This window comes from Melanotaenia boesemani, chromosome 18 (genome assembly GCF_017639745.1).
Source record: "Melanotaenia boesemani isolate fMelBoe1 chromosome 18, fMelBoe1.pri, whole genome shotgun sequence".
Taxonomy (NCBI): domain Eukaryota; kingdom Metazoa; phylum Chordata; class Actinopteri; order Atheriniformes; family Melanotaeniidae; genus Melanotaenia; species Melanotaenia boesemani.
In genome coordinates this window covers 2351431-2376664 of record NC_055699.1, presented here as the reverse complement: position 1 = coordinate 2376664, position 25234 = coordinate 2351431, and the positions used below count along the sequence as shown (strand labels likewise).

At 39.2% G+C, this 25234-nt stretch overlaps 2 protein-coding genes across 5 annotated transcripts; one reads left to right on the top strand and one right to left on the bottom strand.

The window, feature by feature from the left end:
• Positions 1–499: 499 nt before the first annotated feature.
• On the bottom strand, positions 500–9535 carry eif1axb (eukaryotic translation initiation factor 1A X-linked b). Of its 2 annotated transcripts, XM_041968669.1 has the most exons (7): positions 9358–9533; positions 8068–8151; positions 6150–6253; positions 5892–5942; positions 4326–4407; positions 2270–2361; positions 500–1837 (listed from the first exon to the last, which is right to left on the bottom strand). In XM_041968669.1, the coding sequence occupies exons 1-7, from the start codon at positions 9371–9373 to the stop codon at positions 1832–1834; spliced, it is 435 nt and encodes a 144-aa protein (XP_041824603.1). In that variant the 5' UTR covers positions 9374–9533; the 3' UTR covers positions 500–1831. The 2 variants fall into 2 exon arrangements, with proteins under 2 accessions (XP_041824603.1, XP_041824602.1); XM_041968668.1 differs by lacking the exon at positions 500–1837 and having other exon boundaries at positions 2246–2361; positions 9358–9535.
• An 11204-nt stretch (positions 9536–20739) lies between these two features.
• On the top strand, positions 20740–25168 carry si:dkey-226l10.6 (zinc finger protein 652-A). 3 transcript variants are annotated; one of them, XM_041967598.1, is made up of 2 exons: positions 20740–20797; positions 21542–25168. In XM_041967598.1, exon 2 carries the CDS (start codon positions 21574–21576, stop codon positions 22600–22602), a length of 1029 nt encoding a protein of 342 aa, XP_041823532.1. In that variant the 5' UTR covers positions 20740–20797; positions 21542–21573; the 3' UTR covers positions 22603–25168. The 3 variants fall into 3 exon arrangements, with proteins under 3 accessions (XP_041823532.1, XP_041823533.1, XP_041823531.1); XM_041967599.1 differs by lacking the exon at positions 20740–20797 and adding an exon at positions 20841–20915; XM_041967597.1 differs by lacking the exon at positions 20740–20797 and adding an exon at positions 20932–21182.
• The last annotated feature ends 66 nt before the right edge of the window (positions 25169–25234 follow it).

Here is a 25234-nt window from a genome sequence, read left to right as displayed (position 1 = left end):
TAATCATTTTGAACAAAGTTGTATGATTGTCATGCATTAACAACCATGCAAACTGGCCACAACAAACTCAAATTTGACCTTATTTGCATGTACTTATACACTTTAACATTGTACAAGACTAATTCCTGAGCTCATTTTCCCCTTTTTTCCAGGACCTGCTGCAGCAGCGATGACACACAAACTGCAGGCAGATCGGTAAATGGAAAAATAAAATATGCATACTTCCTAAAAGGAAAATATATTTTGAACTATTAGAAAAAAGTAACAGCAGAGTGGTAGAAATCCAGAAGTGTTGGCACTGAAGGCCTCCCCATCCACAGGTCAGGGTTCACACTGCTGGATCAAAACCTTCATGAAGGCTCGTTGAGGACGTTGAGCTCGGGGCTGTGAGGGACTGAGCTGCAGTTTCCCTGGCAGGGTTTAATCGAGCTCGGTGCTGCCACCATCAGACCGGCACAGGAAGTGCGTTAGGCGCCCAATAACCACGATGCCAGGTCAGTGGAGTTAAGTTCTTTATTGGAAACCCAGCCTTCAAACATCATTGGACATTTTATTAATTTAGAGTTACAGAAGAACAGCAACAGGCTCGTGTAGTGTAGAGCAGTGGTTCTCAAACTGAGGTGCTGGGCCCCCTCAGGGAACATGGGCAGGTGTCCAGAGGAGCGGAATAAGGAAATATATATAATCTGCTGTGTGTTTGTATACATACATATATGTTCATATATATATAAATCACTGGTTTTCTAGAGGGGTGTTAGATGGATAGTCCTGTGAGGTTTTACTGGTTTTATTGGTGGACTTTTTTGTGGTGAAGAAGTTTGGGAACCGCTGGTCTAAGGTGAGACAGGGTGACCAACCAGTCGAGTTTTACTGCGTTTAAGCGACAGTGAGTTGCAAAGAGTTCAAAACAGAAAAAGGAAACAAACACAAACAGAAATAAGGAAACAACAGCAGTACATTTGATGCTTTTTTGGATTCCAGGAGAGTGGTTGCCTTCATTTGACCATGGGTCACCCAAACAAAGCAACAGTTCTTGTGATGCGCCGTCAGTGGAAGAGGACTTTAACAAAATAATGACTTTAAAAAATACAAACCCAAACAGGTATTACCTTCCTTCTGTCAAAAAAGTGCAGCTTTCAAACTGTCTGACAGGCTACAATAAAGACTGTCCAAGAAGATAAATTAAATGGTTTATCTTTTTATTAGCGAATCCAGAGATTCTGTACTGTTTATAAATTCCACATAGTGTGAAATTAATATAAATACAATTTTAAAAGACGATGCAAATGCTATGTGATTATTTTGCAGTCGTGGTGTCGCCTCTACAAAACAGTGTTTCTTGGATAATAAAAGAAACGTCAGTGAATGAGATGGAAAAATGGCCGTTTGTTGATGCTAGAAGCAAAAAGGTAAAAGTTTAACAATATTCCAGATAGTCTCCTCATCTATGATGCTTGAGATCAGCCTACTCGGACTCTCCAATCCAACTGCATGAAGGCAGGAAAAGCAAACTGCATGCATCACCGCTGGTCACCAGGCAGCCTGCTGCAGCCGCTACAACCAACCGAGTGTTTCTAAAGCAACATCTCACATTCAGTCATGATAAGAAATGAAAGTACTGATGGTGCTTACCCCGTGTGAAATGCACTTAAGTTCTCCAAACAACAAAGACGTCTACGGATGGTAAACAAACTGATAAACATTGTATTTAATAAACTGTGTTGAACTGGCATGAATTTAATAAAAATTATCGGTGCACTGAATCGGCTCAAAATATCCCAATTGGAGCATCTCTAGTAAAATCCCACCTTCCCCCTCCAGAAGCAGGTTTTTAGATCTGGGGAGAAAAAAGATGAGAGGAAACAAAATTATTTAACCACTATTAAGCACTTATGAGGTTGTAAGAGTTATTGAATTTACTGTAGTTTCTATTTCCTGTAAGTGTTTCTCTGGTTCATCACAAGTTGCATTAAGCCCTAAAGTTAAGGGCAAAGATGAGTCAATTACAGGGGAATTTTAAATAGTTACCAAACTGAAAACTGTAGTGACACATTTCACACAACTTGTAGCTGCAACCTCAGGAGCTAAACTCACAAACTACACAATAATAATAAATAATAATAATACATTTTATTTTAAAAAAGCGCCTTATCAAAGCACCCAAGGACACTGTACAAACATAAGACACTAAAAGTAAGCAAAACATTAAAAGCACAAAACAGAATAAGTGATAGAGGAAGACAACACTTAAATCATACAGTTAACTTACATCATCAATGTCCTCGTCATCGTCACCAATGTCATCAAACTGGATCTCATCATCGTCCCCAGGCCCAAAGGTGTCCGTCTCGTTGATTTTAGCTGTGGGCAGAGTTGGGTGTTAGAAGGGAAATACAGATGTAACTGGATGACTGACTGGTGACCAAAACATAACGTGATGATAATGTGCTTCCAGAGTTAATGAGCACAATTATTATCCAGTTTACAAGGTAGCTGGAAGCTGGACAGATCCTGATTAAGGCACCCTGTGGAAGTAAAGCTGTCCCGTCTCAGGTTTTCTTTCATGTCACTTAAACTTCGTTAAGACCTCCAAAGGGTGAGTCAAATTGTAAAAAGGGAGGAGAATATACATCTCCTTAAGTCCTGGACTTGTTTCCCCACAGAGCAGAGGTCTGTACGATGAAGATGGATTTTCTCTCATCCAGGTAATTCAGGGTTAACCCTGGGTTTTCTGTACTACGAAGCTGCTTCACTTCTTAACAGGGTAAATCACCATGGCAACTCACGCTGAATAGCTAACCTGCTCCGGGGCAGGTTATGTTCTGGATAAGAGATTGAGTATAAAGGCACCACCTCCTGACCAATCAGTTCTCTTGGAAAATGGCCGACCATTTTTAAAAGATCCCGCTGACGTTGGTGCGCAGATTGTGAGAGGAGTGCTTAGGAGAGAAAGATGCATCCTTTTCATATAGAAATAAAGCCTTGTCACTGACTACTGACCAGGCCTGTCACGATAAGCAAAAGTCAATTAATTGCATGGTAAGAAAAAATGAGTGCGATAAATTTGCCAGCCGCAATGTATTTTTTTTTTTTCCTATCTTACTTTACCGTAGGCTGTGTACAACAATCGGTTTCACTACGGAGTATCTCGACTGAACGCTCTCGTTTCTTGGGGAGTGATCTCTCTCGTGTTATACTTGACAGCAGCATGTTGCAGCAGGACACCGTGGTGAAGCACTAACCTGTGCGAGCCGATACGCCGCATTTGTTTACGGGGCCGCCAACTGTCACGCATCCGCCGTGAGACTCATGCATTTCAGTGGCTTCTCACGCTGAAATACACATCGAGAGCGATGACGGCTAATCGAGACGTTCAGGTCCAGTCACACATGGCACAACTGTAGATCCATTCATTTATGAAACACACACCTGTGCTGTCAGGGTGAGGAATTAATAATCCAACACAAACAAGATCGAGCCTCTAAAGAACTCATTAGAAACTAGAAGCACTGAGCACAGACCTCCACAAGCCTTTTTTATTGCCAATGATTATGGGCATTATTTTTTAGTTAGAAGCTTTGACAGGAAAAAAAACCCCTGTCTCTCTACTGTAAAGAATCCTTTAAATAAAAAAAGTTCTTGGATGGAGGCGGTGATCTGAGTGACCCTCAAAATGCAGTCACTTGTTCCTCGTTCTGTTTCCTGAAAATTTAACCAAACCTCATCCATAACTGTTGGAGTTGTGTTACTAACAAACGTACACCGGTGAAAACATGACCCCCGTCTCGGTGGAGGTAATAAATATAAACGTGAGGAAGCTCTGCCCGAAGCGTCTGTACCGTAATAAAGTGAAACAGATCAGAGCTCTGTTCGTTTATATTGTCTGATTATTAATATTGTATAATGTCACAAATTTACACCTTAACAGAGTCGGCAGTTTTCTGCCAGCATTCTTTCCTGGCTGTTGCTATGGCAACAGTGTTGATTTTGGCCTGGATGATGAGTTTAAATTCTTCATATTTCTGAATAATAACTGTCTGCTTCTCCATGGTGAAGTACGCTGCTCTGCAGGATTCCTCCAAGTCTGCGATTGGTTAGATGCTACAAACTCCACCCCATTTATGTGAGCGCACACGGCTCAAGATGGGACAACCCCGGGTTAAACCACAGAGCTGATAACCAGCTTCGTAGTACCGTGCATCCAGATCCTGACCGTCTGGGTAAGTCAACCCAGCTAACGGAGAGCTATCCGGGGTATGTAAATCCCACATGGTGGTACAGACCTCAGCTTTATGAAGTTAATAGCTGTGGCGTTAACGACTCACCGTGCTCTGGCAGCTCTCCGTAAGCTTTCAAACTCCGAGCCTCATCTGCGTTGTACTTGAGGATGACATCAGCTTTGTTATCCTGCAACACAAGCTGTAGTTATACATGTGTCCACAAAGACCAGCATAAATTAACAAAAATTTAAATGACTCAGCGCTTTTGTATGTGTGCGTGTGTGTGTGAGAAAGAATGGGTTTGAGAACTTATAGGCATTAAATTATTAATTTGAGAAGAAAAAAAAGGAAATCATAACCTGTCTGAAACCAGATTCTGCATCAGTAACTTTTCTTATCTAAAGATGAAAATACAATGATGCAAAAATACATTTAAGTAGAAAGTGTTTCACCCATCTTTCTAAAACAACTTTCCATCAGACAAGAAAAAGTACAGAAGCAGAGCAACTAAAAAGAAAATTAAAAAGAAAATTTCCTAACAAGTTAACAAAATGTGAATATATATAATTTATATATCAAATTTATTTCAATGACCAACTTATTAAAAGGAAAACTTTAAATAAGTAAAAAAAAAAAAAGAAATATATTAAATATAAGACATTTACATTTGGTAAAATATCCTAAAAGCTGCATATGTACCAACTACAAACAGCTTTTCTAGTTTTCTGAAAATTTTAAAAGAAAACTGCTCATTCTTCATCACTTAGCTGCCACAAACTATAGACCTGCTTTCTAATACTAGTAAATAAATAAAACACCTGATTTAACTATTCTAAAATGCTGATGTTGAATGATTTAATGCCACCCATTCTCAACGTAGCCAAAAGTAGGAGAATTCACAATTTAAAACATTATTATCAGCTACTTTTTTATCAGTCCTGTGTTTTGGTATTAAATGCAGGTGCTGATCGATCCTAAGTATCCCATGAATAAATCCTGTTTGCAGCATTAATACTGCTCAATGTCTGGAAATGCCAGTCAGCGTTCCTGTTGTTTAAAACTGTTTATTTAATAAACCGGTGAAATTCAGACATGATCTATGTAGATAAACTGTTTGCAGTATTTTTCTACACAGTCTCAGAAAATCCCAAACAGAGGCTCAAACATCTGGAGACAGGTTTAGTGGCGTAATGTCCAGGCTCTGTGGAAAACCAAACCAGCTCTCAGCTGCTTCTTTAAAACAGGCTTCGAAGCATCAGGCTCCACCTGTGAATCTGTTTTGGTGAAGAAGAGATAATTATGCTGCTTTTGCTTGTTCAAATAGAGCCAGGATAAAAAAAACACCTGTATAAGTTCTGGTTTGTGCTTAAACACAGGTGGATGAGGAGCTTATGTAATTATTTTAGCATATAAAATAACGTGCACTTTATCTAAGCCAACTTCATTTATAAAGCCCTTTATGACAGCAGCCGCTGAACAAAGCGCTGAATCCAGCAGAAAAAGTTTTCAGGAATTAAGTGGAAATTACAGGACCTGGTAAATGTGTGGTCGTATTTTAAAGTGTTGGATACGCCATGTTGCTGTTCATTTATGTGGAGCTCCATATGAGGTGAGCGATATTCACGAGATGTCAACAGTCTGATCTGCGTCTTCTGTGAGCAACTAACACACCTGGTAATCTCTCAGCCCGACCAGGATGATGTCTGACGTGTTAATCCAAACCTGGAGGGAAACAAACAAGGCAAACATCACACAGGGTCACAGCCTCACACTGCACTTTGTGACCCTCACACACACACACAGTCAGTTGGGTCCGTGCTGCCACATTAACGGTGACTGACTGACTATTGAGAAAGCGCTGATGTGGCATTACGTCAGGTTTCCCGTGTGTGCAGAAAAGGTGCGAGAGGACGGCCGGGACATTCCTACCTTTTTCCGGAGTTTTCCTCTGATGTGGCAAAGCCGCTTGGTTCCATCAAAGCACATGGCCTCCAGACGTCCATTCCCCAACATTTTAATCACCTGAGCATACTCTGGATGCCGAGAGAGAGCAGAGGTCAATTTAAGGGATCTTTGGGTACTTAGTGGCTGGTGCATTTTAGATTGAGTAAAACTGAAAAATGTGTCACAGATACAGAAACATTAATAAATGGAATCATCTGTAATAGGCAGCGTCACTGCTAAAGTCCCTACAAACCTGCGTATGAAACAAAACCCTTTAAATGATCATCTACTGAGAACAAAACTAAATGCCACCTTCATAAACCCAGTTCAAGACTTTATATCAACCTCAGACAGTAAGCACTGGTTTGATGGGTCAAAGTCTGCAACATATTTCAACTCTAAGTACTTTATGAGAACACGACAAGGTCAGAGAGCTGAGGAATGTAAATGGATAAGGATCATTTCTGAATAGGAACAGCTGGTAAAGAGAGAGAAGGAAAAGGAGACAGAAAACATGGTATAAGTCGGATTTAATGGAAACCTTCTCAACATTTTATGTTGTTTATTGTAAAGCAATTGATGACTTTGTATAGTGGTGTGAGAAGTCCTACATCCACCTGAAGGTATTTAAAACAAAAGATATGGGTTATTGATTTTAGAAAACAAGACAGTCACTGAGTCGCTTTAACTAAAAGGTCAGAAAACAGCACCTGATAGTACGAAAAACTCAACTGTGATGAAAACTGCAAATCTGTCTGCAAAAAGGGCCACCAGCGCCTTTACCGCCTCAGAAAACTCACATTTCCACGTTGACCAAACAATCTTGACTGTTTTATTCTGTTAATGAGTCTGTTTTATTCGTTTGCTTGGTGGCATGGTTCAGTCAGACCTCTGCTACAGAGAAAAACTCAAACAATACTTTTATTTACCAAAGGTTTTCAGTTGTGTTTTTATTTATCTTGATCATACTTATTTTGTAATATTTTTACTTGTTTTTTCTGTAAAATTGGTGAATGACGGAACACTTGTTTTGTTGTAATTTTTGTCATGTTACTCAAATACCCGTCTGTCCGGTTCAATGTATGTTTTGTTATGGAGCGTCAAATGCCATCATTGTTTCTGCACAATAAATCTATCTATGGGTATTAATAAAGTAATCATGAACCTTAAGCATTATTTTTCTTCCCACATTCATCTTAAGATTTATTCCTTTATTCCTGAAACTGATAAAAATGCACTGGAAAGACTAGAAGACATATCATTACTACAACTAGTTAGGAGTAAAATACCTCAGTATGATCCTTTAACAGGATACTTCCCAAAGGTTCATGATTCAAATATAGGTATTATAAACATTTCAGTTAATATGAACATTTATACCTCACATCCTCAAAGAAATGTCTGAAGTCTAAACAGTGTGAAGTGTGCAGGCTGTCACACTTTCTTAAACCACAAAGTCTCTTCCACTCACCTAAACACTAACAGAGCTTTTGGTAGCATCAATCACTGCAGTTGTTAGTTGATAAAGCCATAATTACAGTTTCGGTATTTCCCCTCTCATAAGTCTTGGACTTCACCCTCTTAAGTCCAGATCCAAATTTGTGGTGTTTGTTATTTACATTTCAAAATAAAGAAGCAAATATTTATGTCTCAAAACAGTTTTTTTTCTAGAAATTTTCAAATTGCCCACTAAAATCTTTTTATTTCTCAGTTTCTGAATATATCAAATTTGAGTGTTTAAACTTACACATTTTATTGTAAATTTAATTTTTTCCAAGAGATGTTCATGTGGCTTTAATATATTTATGCGACCCACCTGTCACATCAGGCTTGAAAGATAAAAACCTACATTAGATTGTGACATGATGACTTACAACTAAATGAAAACAGAACTAAAACTCACCCTGTCCATCCTCTTTGAACACCAGCTCCCTCTTCTCAGACTCATTCTCGTTCTTTCCACGTCGCCTGTTTTTACCTCCTTTACCTGTAAGCAAAGTCAGCAGTATTTATGTGTTATGTGTTAGTTATGCCAGTATTTGGTGGGCAAACGTCCTAGATATATCAGCTTTGAAACCGTGTTGAAAAGTTGTTTTGGATGATTTCTTAAAATTAAATGCACATTTGAGAAAGATGAGAAACATAAAATTCGAGATTTACACCTAAATCAGTGTTTCTCAGTCCTTGTCCTCAGGGACCACTGCCCTGCATGTTTTAGTTCTTTCCAGCTCCAGTATACCTGATAAAGAATAATTGAACTGTTCGTCAAGTTCTTTGCAAACCTGCTAACAAGCCTTTAATTTGAGTCAGGTGGACACCTCTAAAACATGCAGTTTCTCAATCCTGGTCCTGGAGAAACACTATCCCTAAAGCAAAACTACACCATTTTTGCTACAAATTTAAAGACAGTTAGCAGAAACCAACCAAATACAACATATAAAATACTTCACATCCTTTTGTATGAAATTAAAGTTGTTTTTTTACGTCAAACGGCAACACAAGCAACGCCAGCCTTTTAGCTTTGACTCAACTAATGGTCTTAATATCACAGTCCACGATAAACAAAGGTAAATGTACTAAGTAGCTTCAACTATTCATGGGCGGGTTCTCTAATATAACCGTTATCTAAATGGAACTCTAATCAGCGACATACTTTGGTAATATGTTAAAGGCATTTTGAAAGCGAGTATGCCACGGACGTGACAGAAACCGTTACTAACGTCACTGTTTTCATGCTTGTTAGATTATATAAAAGATAACAGTGCACTAAAATAAGCTCTTCAGCTGAGTTTAATAACAAGAGACCAGCGTAAAATTTGTTATTAAGATGGATTTTATTAAAATTAACATGTCACGGGCCAGCCGGGGTGGGGTTTAACTAGCTAGCAACACGCTAAGCTAGCTGGGTCAGCTAGCAGCGGGATTACAGTTACGTTTTATTAGGTAGCTTAATAGGACGCGTGAAATATCGACAACTTTCTGGACGTAATTTAAATCCATCGTTCTATTAGGTCGACACACGTGTGGTGACGATATCACACACACACATCGGCGATCACGGCGTAAAGGACTCCGATATATGTTGCTAGCCAGCGTTAGCCGGTTGTGTCACGTTTTCCTCACGGCGGGCTCAACCAGCGAGAAGACAATTAACACTGAAAAACACTGGCTCACATCTTTCGTCGTATCTTACCTTTGTTTTTTGGCATATTCTTTCACGCCTCGATCAGCTTAGCCTCGCTCAGTCGAAATGTTCAACTATTAAACAGTAAATGTTTAAAAGAATCACAGAAGGAAAACAGATCGACACAGAGGGGAAGCTAGCTGGTCAGTGGTCACAGCCGAGACTCTCCGCTGGTGTGCGCATGTGCGGAACTAGGCATTCAAAACCGTCTTACTTTATTGGAAAAGTTGATTGTCGACAAACGTAGTTTTAAAGGCATGACAAGTTTATGGATGTGTGTCCACATTTATGTACAAGACGATTCGAAGTGCTTTACATAAAACATTAAAAGCATTACAGCAAAGTCTAGAAGAAGCATTACAAAGTAATTTAAAACAAAATTTAAAACAAAATAAATGGAATCAAATAAAGAAAAGCTAAAATAGAATAAGATCAAATAAAAGTTACAGTATGAGTAATTAACGGCTGTTCTGAAAAAAGGCAAATAGAAAAAATAATAACCTTGATTTAAATTAGCTGAGTTTCAACAGTCCTGCAGTTTTCTTGGCGTTTGTTCCACACGTGAGCAGCAAAAAAACTGAAAATTGCACATTTTTTATTTTAATTTATTTTTCTTTTACAAATGTGATGTCCAGCTCAGGCTTGCTCCTTTACTCTACACACTGAAATTTTCACCACTCTGTGACCAAATTATCGAAAGAGTTCAACTTTAGAATTTAGATTTTTATTTTTTCCTGTAAACTTAAACATGAAGATGTCCATGCTTAGGCCTGAAAATAGACTTCTGTTGCACAAAGGGATTGACACAACATATTTAAAAACTTTTACTTCTTTCTCCTTAAACTTATGTCTCTCTTTTGCACCATAAAAGTATTGTTGTTTAATTTTAGATGACCAGACCCAGCTATAAGTTTCTGTTATTCCTATTAGTTCATGGGTATTAACATGTGAGGTAAATGACAACTTCCAGCATTCCTATACTGTGATATGTGATGCCAAAGTTTGGTATCCAAACCTTACAACACTGTAAATTTTCTTGTCCTTTATACTTTTAAAATTGGTAGTCATTGTTCAAATATGCTATAACCATGTCATTACCCCTATTTATTGGCTATGTTGATCTATTGTTTTGATTAATCCCAGATACAAAGTCCAGGGTCCAAGGGAACCTTATAATTGAAAATGCCCTCCAGAGGTCTTATATGCAGAAAGATCACATGACCAGAAAATATGACAGCGGTTGGCATTAGCCCACACTGTCACTTACATTGCTGTTGTACATTGTTGTATGTACTGTATGAATTACATTTTTCTAATAAAATTCTCGGTGTCTGGTGCTTGTAGAGCTGGGCTGTATTTTGCACAATAGACGCCAATCGTTTGCTGACAGTTCAGTCTGTAAACATACACACAGTCTAATTTTTTATTTATTTATTTTTTTACTTGTCCTGTCCAGGCAGCAAAATGATGGTCTGACTGCTGTGTTGTGCTGAACAAATTTGCTTTGCTAAGGGGAGATTTATGGATATAAAACTCCTTTAGATAATCTAATTTTTAAATTATTTATTTATATATTTATTTATTTTGAATTATGGAATGTACATAATCTTGCTGGACATGACCAGAGGGGACAGAAAAAAGGAGAATAGTAACAGAAGTAAAAAGGAAAGTAGAAAAAGAGGAGACAAAGACACAACAAATAAAGGTAACGACTGTTCAGTCCAACCTAACACCAACCAACTGCTACACCTGTGCAGAAACTGATCATTTCCTACAGCTTGTACAAGAAAGCAAAGATAAAAATCATCAGAAGTTCCTAAAATAAATAAATATATATATAACCAAGTGCCAAGTGCACATGTGGACCACTCTTATACCTGAACATGGTATTGGTAATGGACAATCCATGACGAGCACAGAAGTCCAACAACAAAACACCACTCGGATTCAGATCAGGGGGCCGTTCCTCCCAATCACGCCCCTCCAGGTCTCGCTGTCATTGCCCACGTGGACATCGAAGTCCCCCAGCAGAACGAGGGAGTCCCCGAAAGGAGTGCTCTCCATCACCCTCTCTAAGGACTCCAAAAAATGGTGGGTACTCTGAACTGCTGTTTGGTGCATACGCACAAACAATAGTCAGGACCAGTCTCTCCACTTGAAGGCGGAGGGAGGCTACACTCTGGTCCTCAACATACAGGTGCCAAGTCGGGGGGCAATGAGCATGCCCACACCTGCCTGGCGCCTCTCACGGGGAGTAACTCCAGAATGGAAGAGAGTCCAGCCCCTCTCAAGGACAGTGGTTCCAGAGCTTCCAGAAAGGGTTCAAGGTGAGTCCAACTATATCCAGCCGGAGCCGCTCAACCTCGCGCACCAGCTCAGGCTCCTTCCCCACCAGAGTGGTGATGTTTTACATCCCTAGAGCTAGCTTCTGCAGCCGAGGATCAGAACACCAGGGTCCATGCCTTCGGCCACCCCCCAGTTCACACTGCACCAGACTCCTGCGGCCTCCTCCTGCAGGAGGTGAGCGCACAGGAAGGTAGGCCCATGTCACCCTTTTGGACTAAGCCCAACTGGGCCCATGGGCAAAGGCCTGGCCACCAGGCACTTGCCTCTATGCCCAGTCTTCAGGCCTTCCAAGGGAAACCTGGATCCATTGTTTTTATTCATCAGAGGGATCTATTGAGCTGCAGATTGTCTGGACCCTCCCCTAGACCTGTTTGCCATGGGTGACCCTAGTAGGGGCATAAAGCCCCCGACAACATAGCTCCTAGGATCTTTAGGACATGCAAACTCTTCCACCATGGTAAGGTGGCGGCTCAGGGAGGAGACAAAAATTGAATAATGGAAAAAGAACTTGTTTAGAAATTCTTTAGAAAGTGGAAACAGCATCACTAACATTCACTGAATCTGCTTCTTAAAGTTCATAAAATAACAGACTCACACTCAACAACTGAAGGCAGAAGCAGGATAAGTCAGGAAGTGTTTTTACTGAAGATTCTTTGGTTTTTCTTCAATCAATGACAAACATAACATCAGGAATAGTAACACCTGTCTCAGCAATGTCGGCCAACAACACATCTAAAAGAGACACAAAGCAGAGAAACAGAGGAAATACTTCTAAATTCCACTTTATCTAACAGTACCTGCCCAGGACCAGCAGGGGGCCCTATGAAGGCAGCCGCCTGGTCTTCAGATGAAAGAGTGGAATGGAGGGCAACAGTCCTAAACTAATTTTGGTACATAGTGTGTATTAATGTGCATTGTCCCTGTAAAATAAACCGACAAACTAAAACAGAAAAAAAAGAGACGGGTCAACTTAAACATATGTGACCAACTGTATTTATCCAGAAAAACACCAGAATGAAATGGGACAAGATACCACTATATTTAAAAGAATAATTTATTTATAAACAGAATAAAATCCTTTAACAAATTTAGTGGCGTGGATGTTGGACATACAAAAGGGTGGCCAGTATTTCTGTACTAACCGACTTCAGACCAAAGAAATGGACCAAACAAATTAAACAAAATAAGACAATACTATATTTGGAGAGGCTCAGTCAGGGCAGTGTTACAAACCACATTACCATACATGGAATTAAAACAAACAACCAAATGATAACCCTTAAAACACAACAAAACATATGAAAGACCACTCTCCCTTTGGAACCCCTTCCTTTAATATAGTCCAATGTCTAAACACAAACAGAAGCAACAAATACAGAAAATGACTAAGAGTGGAAGAACAGCAGTTAGCACCCCGATGCTGATCCTAACAAAGAGCTGGTTAAAGCACAGACACCCACTCCTTTCTCTCACTCCTGCAGGTGCATGGAGGTGACTGAAAACTTGTGTCCTGGCTGTTCTGTTGAGCATTAAATTCTACCACACAAAGGTCTCTGCTGCATGCATCATGGAGAAAGACCTAACCCCCAACCCCTAACAACGTTACACCTCACCATCCCACACATAAGTTTTTTTTATTTGTTTTGTTTGTTTTTTGCTTTGTTTTTGGTTTTTGAAATGTGTTTGTTGGGAATTAAAGTGCATTACAGCACCTGTTTTTGTCCTGAAACCTGTAAAAGTTGGTTACGTTCTGAACTGTTTTAGCTCTGATGTGAATGTTTAAAACTTGTGTTTTAATAAAACTCATCTGGCTCAGTCTGTCCTTCAGCTAAGAACATCCAGTGCATAGTGACAGATAAGCAAGACTCAGGTGTAACTACGAACCATCAGTTATCCGTCAGGTCTGCTACATTAGATACACGCCTGAATTCAACACTCACACACACTGAACAGAACATCCTAATCTATTGTGTGAGCAGTTGGTGGCCTGCCCACGAGCCAACTACTTTCGGTTGTGTTTCAAGGTTTCAAGCCATCCCATTGTACGAGGCAGTCTCCCGGCCTAAGAAGATAAAATGTGATGACATCTAATGTTCAGGGCTCAGCAGAATGATCGGTCATCCGAGCCCAGCGCTGGATTGCTTTACCTGTTTTAACAAACCTCTTATCTGAGGAGAGCAGGTCACACTGCTTAAATAAAAAGGAAAAAGAAACACTTATTTAGGGATGTGTCCAAAGAGGTCAGCTGAATATCTGAAAATACTGAATGAGCAGATTATTCCATCCATAAATTTTTTCTTTCCTGATGGCCATATTCCAAGAAGACAAAGCCAAGATTCATCAAGCTAAAATTGGAGCATGAGACATCATTTTCTCTGGGATGTGCTGGAGAAGGCTTTGTGCAGTGGTCGGACTCTCCTGTCATTAATACAAGATCTTGGTGAAAAATTAATACAACACTGGATGGAAATAAATCTTGGGACACTGCAGAAGCTTATCAAACTGATGCCACAGGGAATGCCGCTGTAATCAAAGCTAAAAGGCGGTCCAACAAAATATTAAATGTGACCTTATGTTTTTTGATGGTGACATTTGTTTTTGGCCAGGCAGTGCACACATTTCTTTATGATCAGTAAAACTAAAACTTCAACTTGTGTTGCTGGATAACAAAGCTGACGGAATGAAATATCCACCGTTAGCAGCTCAATGAATGATACATATAAACACACAACTGTGAACATGAAGTCCTTACAATCGATCGCGCTACAAATATATTTGTCACAGTGGCCTGTAAGCCTAAAATTTGACAGAAATGATGAAAATTCAGAATTAATTTTTGGTTCGTGTCATGAGACATGGTTGTTCCTTGGCGGGAAATGAAAGATGGATCTCAGGACTCATGGCGCTCCACCCCTCGCCAGTGCACCATTGAACTGATGACCCTGGAAAGGAAGGAGTCTTTCAGCAGAGCAGCTCAGTGCCAGCAGCCTGCTGCTCAACATGAAACCAAATCAAACAGAATTTTATTCATAAAAGCACTTTTTATACATAAGTTGCACTTAATGAAAAGCAAACAAAAATAATGTTAATTTAGAATATAAAACAGCAATTAAAATCCACACCTACTCTTTCTCACACACAAACACACACAGCTAATTTTATCCTACCATGGCCAATGCTTTTTTTTTTTTGCTTTTTTTTCAATGAAGATTTCATTGTCTCTGATTTGGTTACACACACAATAATAATGAAGGGACACACCAGGCAGGATGTAATGACTTGTATAATAATGCTGAATTTTATAGCCTCATCTCACCAACTGCTTACATGGATGATAATATTTATCTACCCAAACTGTTCCCATCATATGAAGAGGATGTAAAAGTCATAAAGCCACTAAATGTGATGACTGGATCAATAATGCTGAAGAAACACTGATAAAACTCAAGATTTGGTTCACAGCAGTTTTTTCTTGTATTTAATGGAGTAGAAGTGTTTGTGCAGCAAAAGTTAAAAGCTGTTTTTCTTCAGTTTTTCTAACTTTCTGGTCAGATCTGTCCCTCTCAGCATCAAGTCAACATAACAGCACACACACCTGACTTTATGTCCATGTTAACAGAGGAAGTATGATGTTGGAAAGCAGCGCTTTAACGGATTAGTGCAGATGACAAGGTTTGCTGTAAACAGAAACGATATCAAGCATGTTGCTGCTTTACTGTTTTGGCTGCTTGTGTTTAGACTGTAAAGTTTAATTGATATGATTTATTGGTGATTTATTAAATAAACTGAATTATTTAACTGCTCAGTGCTGTTTATTATTAAGAATTCAGACCTTGTTAATTGTGTCAAAAATACAATATAATACATAATGCTGGCTTCTCTTGTGGTTCTTTTGGCTGAAAAATAATGATTTAATCTTCTTTCTTAAATAGAGACGATTCTGGCTGCACTCTTCCTCACAAGTGTTATTTAACCGCTGTGACATGTTGTTTATCAGCTGTTATTCATAGGCATAGTCAACCTGATGGAGCTGACAGAGCCAATACTAAAGTCATCAAGAAGGCTGTTTCTGTGCTGGGTATAACTCTGGAGCTGCTGGAGCTGACTGTCCAGAGAACAGTGACGCACAAGAAAAATATGCAAATTAATGGTTATCAATACATGTTTTAGCATAAATAAAACAATTCAAATGTGAATTTCATTTCAGTAAAATCAGGGTTCATCTGATGGACATTTAGGCCCAAATTCATCAGAATGTGTTTGTTATTGCTGCAGCATTTGCTGTGTTTAAGCACCACAGGTTGGCATGCATAAGAAATCAATTACAAACATTTTAGAATTAATGTCTTTCTGTATGCATGTTTTAAACATGACACCTCACAATAAACATTTTATTTTATTGGAAGATTATATCAGTGAGCAACATTTGTTGGTCTTTAATTAAGCTATATGTAGTTCAGTCTCTGGATTCAGTATCTTTATCCATCTTTAAGATGAAAATGATCAGTTACATAACTGATTGTCAGCTTTATCTCTAAATCAGCAAGAACTTTTGTACGTTTTTACCTCAGATGTTCCAGAAATGAAAACTAACACCATGTACAGTCACAAAAACTTTGAGATCACGGTGGGAAAACTGATCTCATCTGCATCCTGGGACTATGAGGTGCAGTATCTCCTGGGCTCTGGCAGCTTCGGAGCTGTCAGGTAGTGCAGAAAAGTGGCCACTGGTGAAACAGTGGCCTTAAAAATCCTCAGGAACAGCACGAGCATTCAAGATGGGAAGGAAGAGGTGCTGTAAAAACAATTTCAATACACATTTCACATAGCTGGACAATCATTCTTTGACATGACACCTCTCAAACACCTTAACTGACCACCTAGGAAGCCATCTTGAAATTCAAGAAGGAACTCGGCTCGGAGAGGTTTAACATTGTCGTGTGGAAAGACTCCTTCAGCTATGAAGGATTCTACTGCCTAGAGTTTGAAAAACTGGACATAAATCTGTTAGACTTTCTGAAGCGGAGCAAACTTGAATCTCTTAAACCGATGGAGATTCGCCCCATTGTCCACCAGGTTAGTTTTCTAATGCAAAGTACTAAAGCATGTATACTGCAAAGTCCCAGTAGCACCTAAAACAGGCAAATAGCTCAGTTAGCAGTTTGTGTTGTTGGTGGGACATGTCAATGTGTGAATAAATGAAGTTTTTAAATATTTCTACAGTCTAACTCAGTTAATTTTCCATCATTCCAGCTGGCCGAAGCTCTCAGCTTCCTGAAGCATGCAGGCGTTGTTCATGCTGATCTAAAGCCAGAAAACATCATGATGGTGGACCATTTAAAGCAGCCTCTGAGAGTCAAAGTCATTGACTTTGGTTTAGTCATCAGAAACCCTGCGGCACATGTGGGTAGAAGACTTCAGACCCTGTGGTACAAGTAACTGCCAGCACATATTTTATACTGCAATGAGCTGTGTAATGAAAACTAAAACATACTATTATCTGATGTTTATTCAGCGTTACATGTGACCAAACCCTGTAACCATGTTGAGTGAAAAGTAAAGAAGTGTTTACTTCTCATTAAGTCATGGTGTTGTTGTTTGTGTTCCTCTTAGAAGTCCCGAGGTCCTGCTCAGAGCTTCTTTTGATGAAGCCATAGATGTTTGGTCTCTGGGTTGTATTGCTGTGCTTGTTTATTGGCACTCCACTGTTTCCCTGCACTGATGAATATGATATGGTCAGTATAACACTCTAAAGTCAGTCCACTGAAAACACAACAGAAATGCCGCTATCAGAAAGAAGGTCTTTGTATTGCAAGCTGTTTATGAAGAAACTAAACAACCTTTAAAAGACTGAGCTAAGATCAGAATTATCAAAGACTGACTTATAGACTCTGTTTACATGTTCAGTTTTCCCCAGAGCGACCCAACATTGTGTTCTACCCACAGATGAGACATATTGTTTGCACAGTTGAAAAGCCACCAGACCGGCTGTTAAACACAGGGCTGCATACAAGAGTTTTTTTCACAAGACAATATGGAGAAGAATCCAACCCAATCCAAACATCATGATGGTGGACCATTTCAAGCAGCCTCTGAGAGTCAAAGTCATGTTTGGTCACATGTAAACTTGAATAAAAATCAGATAATAGTACGTTTTAGTTTAGTTGAAGGTGGATCCTGCTGAAAGAATCGAACCAAACCAAATTCTTCAGCACCCATTTGTCACCATGAGCCACCTGGTGGACAAATTTGGTAACAGCTTCCAGTAAGTGTGTGTTAAGACATGTGACTATACTGTAGACTGTGCAGAAGGACGTTTGACCACACGACACCTTGTGTTGCAGTGTGAAATCCTGTGTGGAGTACATGGAAAAAAAGAGAGAAAAAAAGTTGGGTGAACATAAAATAGTCCAGCATCCAGCTGCAAAGCTTTTTATTTTAAGTAAACTCAACTAAGGGGTTTCTGGTGTTGTTAAAGAGGGTAACTCAAATTATAACCTTAAATTTAACACGTTCATGACGACCATTTAGGTCTACACGTGCATTTGAGCTGAAACAACTCAAGTTGTTCAGCTGAAAATATGTCTGAAAGGTTGAGGCAGCTAACGTTCACAAGCTGCCTCAACTTAACCGCGTGTGTAAATCTGAACAGCTGTCTCCAGTTTGTCCAACGTCTTATTTCCTTTTGATTTACACTCTTAATGTAGGTCCACACATAATTTTATTTTATTTATTTTTTTTTTGTTTGTTTGTTTACTTAAAAATGTTTTGCAACTGGTTGCCCTACTTTTTAAGTTTTCTCAACTACTCTTTCTTTAGTTAGGAAGTCTGTATTCCATTCATCCATTTTTTATCCTGGCTTATTCCAGTGCCGTCCATCTCTCTGTGCTGGCCCTGATGGAGCGGGGACCTATCCAGAGAGTGCCCTGCCTCTGGCACGGTAGCCGCTGGGATAGGCTCCAGCCTCCTGCAGCCCTGCATTGGATTAAGCAAGTATAGAAAATGGATGGATGGAATACAGACGTCCCAACTAAAGAATGAGTAGTTAAGTAACCTGAAAAAGTAAGGCGACCAGCTGTAAAGCAGTTTTGAGTAAACACAAAAAAAAAGAGTTGTGTCAACTTAAATTAAGAGTGTAAATCAGAATCGAATTATAAAGTTGGACAAACTGGAGACTCCTGTTCAGACTGACTCACACAGTCAAGTTGAGGCAACTTGTGAACATAGTTGTGAACATGTTGTGAACATAGTTATTCTACCCTATCCTACCCAGAACCCCATACTTAAAAAAAAACTTAAAATTTGTTAAAACTTCACTCAACTTTTTGAACAACTTTTTTTCTGTTACATTAACTGTGGATGGAGGAGGAAGCTTTCACATGAAGAAATGTCTCTGGGTTTATTAACTAGAACTGAGCTCATGAAACAAAGAACAACATATTTGCTTTTTAAATGTGCACATGCTCAGAAACTGATGCTGATCATTGTATTCAAGATGCACCATGGAGCTGATGGACAGAGGTTTTATCTAAACAGATTTTGTGAGATCTCCACTGTGTTGTGCCTCAAAGCCAAATCACATGGGACAGAGTCAAGTACACGAACAATTATGCTGAGAATCGAGAAAGCTGCCTTTGCAAGCATGACATTGTAAATAAAGTCTATTCTCAGCTTTGCAAGTGTCTCTGCAGTTTCTTTCATTTCGCCAGCAGACTGTTCATGTTCCCCAACCCAATAATAAATGAAAAAATGAACATGAAAGCAGATTTAGAATTAACCCTGAAACCAAAGGAAAAACACAAAAGGAGAGAAAATAGTGTAACAGAAAAGTACCATCTGGCTACACAGAGGCAGAATGCTGGTTACTGTCTTAATAAAAATGAGCATCACTGACAGAGATTGTTCATTTGAGCTTTGAGGTTTACAATCAGAGTCCAAAATCCTGCCTTGTCATGCTGATCTGTTTCTTCTCTACTTGTCTCCTCTGCTACTTCCTCTGTCTCAGTTGCATCTTCAATTTCTTTGTCATCACCTTCGGTTAAATGAGATGGGGACATGTCTGACTCGGGATCAGAGAGGCTAAAAAAAGTCATGAGACCTGATCCTGTCTTTTTAAGCCATTTCTTTTGGATCCAATTTTTGGGGATATGGTCTCAAAAGGGCCAACATCCTGGACTGGATCATACCTTCTCTTGATTGTCCAGTGTGTGGAGGCCAAGAAGAGATGAGGTGCTTGGCTGAGAGTTAAGCATGCAAAGAGGATGATCATTTAAAGGGATTGCACTGACGTTCATTTCCTGTTTTGAGGACATTCAGAGACTCAGAGGACTTTTTCTCAAGTACAAAAGCAATGAGACACTCAACAGCATCCTGTATCAGATTTGCTGCTCTACTGCTGGCTTCTTCATAGCTGAAAACAGACATTAGACATAGAGCAGCATTAGTATAGGTATAGCTAATTTAATTTATATAAGCTATCTATACAAAAACAACAACAACAATAATAATAATAATAATAATAATAATAACCTGTTTTCACCCTCTTTGTACATAAACGAAAATGAGTAGGTTTTGACTTCCAGGTGAAAATCAAATGAGGGACTACAAAGGAGTTTCTCTGCAAGCTCAAAATCCACCATCTTTCTTACAAACTGGTGGGGTTGAAATTATGTTTCTTACATTAGAATAAGTTTATTTTAACATATGTATTAGCCAATTAAAACATGAGAATGCAAATCTGGTCAACCTTATTATCAGAACTTCTGCTTTTCTTTTAAAGTCATATTTGACCACCCAAAACATGTAATGACAAAATAATTTCACATTGTCAAACCTGTCACGAGCTAATTTTATGTGACTGACTGAAACGTTTAAAAAACAAAAAAAAGTACAAATCTTAAATAGTGCAATGCCATTACTTTGTTTAGTTTTTTTAAAGAATAAAAACTACATCGATTTTAGATATGATACGCAGCACAAAATTACTACATCTATGATACTATACGATAAAAACAGATAACGTCAGTACCCCTCCTTGCCACCAGGGGGCGCTCTGTCCCCACAGGAACTGTTGCATTCTCAAAAGAAAACAGACGCTTTAGAGGTAACTACACAAAATCAACCCTCTGCAACTGTTAAATGTTATTATTTAATCACATTTAGATGAGCAAATATACTCTATGATTTAACCACTTCATAGCCAAAGGGATCAAAGCGAAAAAGTAATTTCTGCTGGAGCTCTCTGTTGTTTTTCTCAGGACATTAGCAACCGCATTGCTAAGCTAACGTTAGCTGCAGTAGTGTTTTTAGCTAGTGTGATGCTAGGGTTAGTTCCAGTGGCTGACCGGTAGCAGGGTCATGATTTGTCTCGGTACGACTCAGTTGTTGGTTTAAATTGAGGGAGAGAAAAAAAACTGTACGAATAGAAAGAGTCGTAATCACAATTTAATCAAGAAGGGAAAACATTTAAAAAGATGTCTTTCTGCAATGTAATTGATCTGCATTGAGGCTTTGTTTTTAAATACATTAGACAGAAACTACAAACAACAGATATTGACCATAAAGAGTAAAATAGGTTCAAACCCCAAGGAAGAGATGAAAAGTTAAAACTGGTACAGTGATTAACGTTTTGCAAACTATATCACAGCAATAAAATACGTTTAAATCTCTACCCATTTTATAGATTGTTTATAGATTTTATAAAACGTACGAACCAGATTACATTCTCACTTTTTTTGTTTGAAACTAAAGTATTATTTTTGTTTTAGTTCTTCATTCTGTAAAATCTGATGTTTGCTGTCAGTAAACAAAATGTTTTTGTTTCATTCCCCACACATCTTCTGAGCAGCTGTCATTTGAGGTGGAGCTACATCTTCAGTCATGGCTGGACATGGAAACTGGGACGGCTTGGGTGGGATGGACCAGATAACTGTGGTGAGGATAGATGATACTCACATTGCAGAGGACCAGTCACACGTGGGGGGAAGGATAAAAGGCAGCGTCTCGCAGTATTACGAGGTGGAGTGTACCATTCCTGCAGAGGAGGAGGCTGCAGGAGAGGAAGAGGAGGATGATGTTTATGTTATTGAGTATTCAAATCCTGAAGAGGAAGGAGAGAGTTACAAATTTATGATGTCAGTAGATCAATCGCCTCAGATTAGAAAGCCTGTTACTAAACATCCAGATGTTAGAGAGAATGCTAGACCTAAGAGGCTGGAACCAGGTGTAATCCGGAAGAGGAAAGTGATAGCAGAAGAAGAGGAGGTGAAAAGGGAGGAAATTGTGAGCAATAAGAGTGTGCTGGAGCTTGGAGAAAATTACGGCGATATGATGGAGACCAACTCAACCTCAGATAAAAAGCTAGTGTGCACAATGTGCCCACCACCAGGCAAGTTTTTCAAGCGAGCATCAGGACTGGCTGTACATTTAAAGCATGCGCACACCTTGGAGGGGAAAAAAACGTTCTTCTGTACATCCTGCAAACAGACGGTGCGCTCGCAGATTGAACTGGACACACACACAAAGCGCCACGCCAACAAGGATGCCGTGTTCACCTGCCACCTGTGCTTGGCTGATGTGGAAAATAAGACTGGATATAAAGGGACCAGGTGGGGCCTGAGGAAACACCTGGTGAAGGAACACCCAGGCATCATCCCTGGCTGCAACATCTGTAATAAAAGCTTCAAGTCCCTCGTTTCGTATCTTGCTGACCAGTTTAGGCATGTCGGCGTGTCGCCGTACTACTGCGGCAGGTGTCAGATCTATGAAATGACTGAAAGGGGTCTGAGCATTCACATAAAAAATCATGACAAGAAGAAGACGGAGCTGCAGTTGGATGAAAACCACCCACTAACTCTTGGAGTGTCCAGCAATGCTGAAAACTCAGCTACAGACGACTCTGACTTCTGACCCTCCAGGTTCCACATCGTCCGGTCCCGTTTTGAAGTTTAGTTTTTAGACTGAAGCAGCTCCTCAGTGACCTTTTCATCAGGCTGCTGAAAGATGTTTATGCATCTGAAAGTAACGGAAGACACAAACACAAATGTTTGTTATAGTTAGGAAACTTTTCTTCTGTACACGCAGAGCAGATGGCATCAGGTTTTTCTGTTTGCTAAATTACTGTCCAGGATAAATCTAACAGGGAATTGATTGTTTACTTCACAGTTTAAGAGGAAAGCTTGTTTATGAGAACAAGAGTCAAAACGAAGAATAAATTCAGCTTAAAATGACATAAAATGAGGGATTGTTGGGGAGCGTTAGTGTTCATGGTAAAATACAACCTCACTGATGACTTCAATGCTTGTATTGAGTGTTATTTTTATATAACTTGGATTAGTTAGATGGTACTTTTCTTAGGAAGGACATCACAGGTGAACACAAATGACTAAAAATTCATTACTAGGCAAGTAACTTAAAAAAAAAAAATCCAGATTTTTCAACAAGTAGATGCCATTACTTAAAGGAGGCCACATCTCAGAATTCTTGTGTTAAGTATTGTTAGTAGACTGACCGTAGACCTCTTCTAGCTATGCAGGTGGTTTCAGTCCCGTCACGCATCCTCCGTAGATGTCCATGAATATGTGCTGGAGGTGCTCCTACACCTGCAGTCCCCTAACAGCCGAGTGTCTCCTGGTGAAAACTTGGGCTTGGTGAGCTGCTGAAGGACCTTATTGTACCTTTGAACATTGATGACGAGTTAATGCCTTTCTGATTATCATTTGAATTGTTTATGAAATAAAAATGCCGTAAGTTTACGGTGGCACTGCAGCAGAAGTGCGTTGTTTTTATATTTCATAGAGATGTGCTAACGGCGTTTTTTAGCCTTTTATTCACAGTTTAGTCTCTGTCATATTTTTGCTCAGCCAAAAAAGGGAAGGCATGGATAACAAAAAATGAACAATATATAAATACACATGGTGAAGGTAAGATCACGTGTTATTTTTTCCTTTAATCATCACCCCTCACATTTATCTTTGGGAAACCTCTGTAGTGTTGTTAAGATTTTATTTGTCTTTTCATACATGTTCACTTGGGAACTCAAACTGTTTTTTAACTTAAAATTAAAAAGAACTTCTCAGAAAACTTTTACTATAGAAAGAAGTGTTCAGGGTGCTAAAATAGTTTGGTTCTAGCTGAAAACATGGCAAAAAGCTTTAGTTTTTACTGGACATTCATTGGTTTTTATTGTTTTTTTTAGGAATTTCAGATTTTGCAATGAAACATTTGTTGTGTTTTTTATTTGCTGTAATGCTCTTGTTTGTCTGTTTTATCCATTAAATGGGAAAACCACAATTTTATTGTACTTGTTCTGTCAGGTAATATCAGTTGAATTAGGCTTCAGTTATATTGTTAATATAATATAAATTTTTAACATATGTAATACTTTTATTGCTTCTAAGTGTGATTTTGGTTTAGAAATTTTTTTCTTAAGCTCAAGTTGGAGGAAAAACTTTATTGACACCACTGTGAACTGTAGATTTCCATTATTCAATGTCACAGTAATAACTGGCTTTATTTAATGTTACACAATATTTAAAATTGGGATGCAACTCCTGTATAACAAATAAATAAATAGAAGTTAGAGACAAAAGACACCCACAGAAATAAGTCCTAAAGAGTTTAGCAGCATAGTGCAGTAAATTTTTCATGTTTTATTCCACATTAGAGTTAAGCTTTTTATTGATGCTCTCAACAGAGCGTTGGTAGGACGGCAGGAAGGAGTGGTAGGACGGCAGGAAGGAGTGGTAGGACTTTCATCTGCATAGCAACTCTGTGTTTCTAGATCAGTCCCACTACAGCAGAGTTAACCATAAACTTGACACTGGCTATTAAATTTGGTAGATTGTGTTTTCATCAAAGTAGAAAAAATCAGAAAAGCCAGAAACATGAAGGGAAGCTTGGATTTGTCTGTAGCTGGTCAGTAGATCCACCATCAGCGGGGTGGTAACCTTGCCCTCTTGTGTGGCCATGATTGGTGCCTTTGTGCTCTTTAGCTGCTGAAAAGTCTTCTTCATATCAGCCGCTTGTTGGATGGGCCAGCATGTTCATCTTCCCGTACTGGTCCTTCCTCTCTCTTCTACCACTGGGTGATGGAGTCGGGCTGAAATCCTCCATTGTGAGGTGCGTCCTTGTCTTCATCAGTGGTTCTATCTTTAGGTTTTTATACCAGCGGGGTAACAGAAAGCTGGCATAGCATACTGATCGCTCCGTCTTGCCATTCTGCTGACCCTTCAGGTACCACCAGACTCTGTTCTGGCCGACAAACTTACAGCCTTGTTGTCTTTTGCCAGTGAAACCCAAGAGTCATAATCTCAGTAAACGCAGGCAGAGAGCCTGAAGAGTCCAGACATGAGTCAACAAAGGCTGTTAGAAAAACTTTAGAAATGAGATTATTAACCTTATCTGGGGATTTGTGTTTGTTGACCAATCACTTTTACTTGAAGATGCTTTTATATTTGTTTTAAATTCTTTTTCATGCTTTAAAAAATGCAGATTAAAAAAAAAAAGGTCACAAATGATCAAACACAAGCGACGTTAGAAG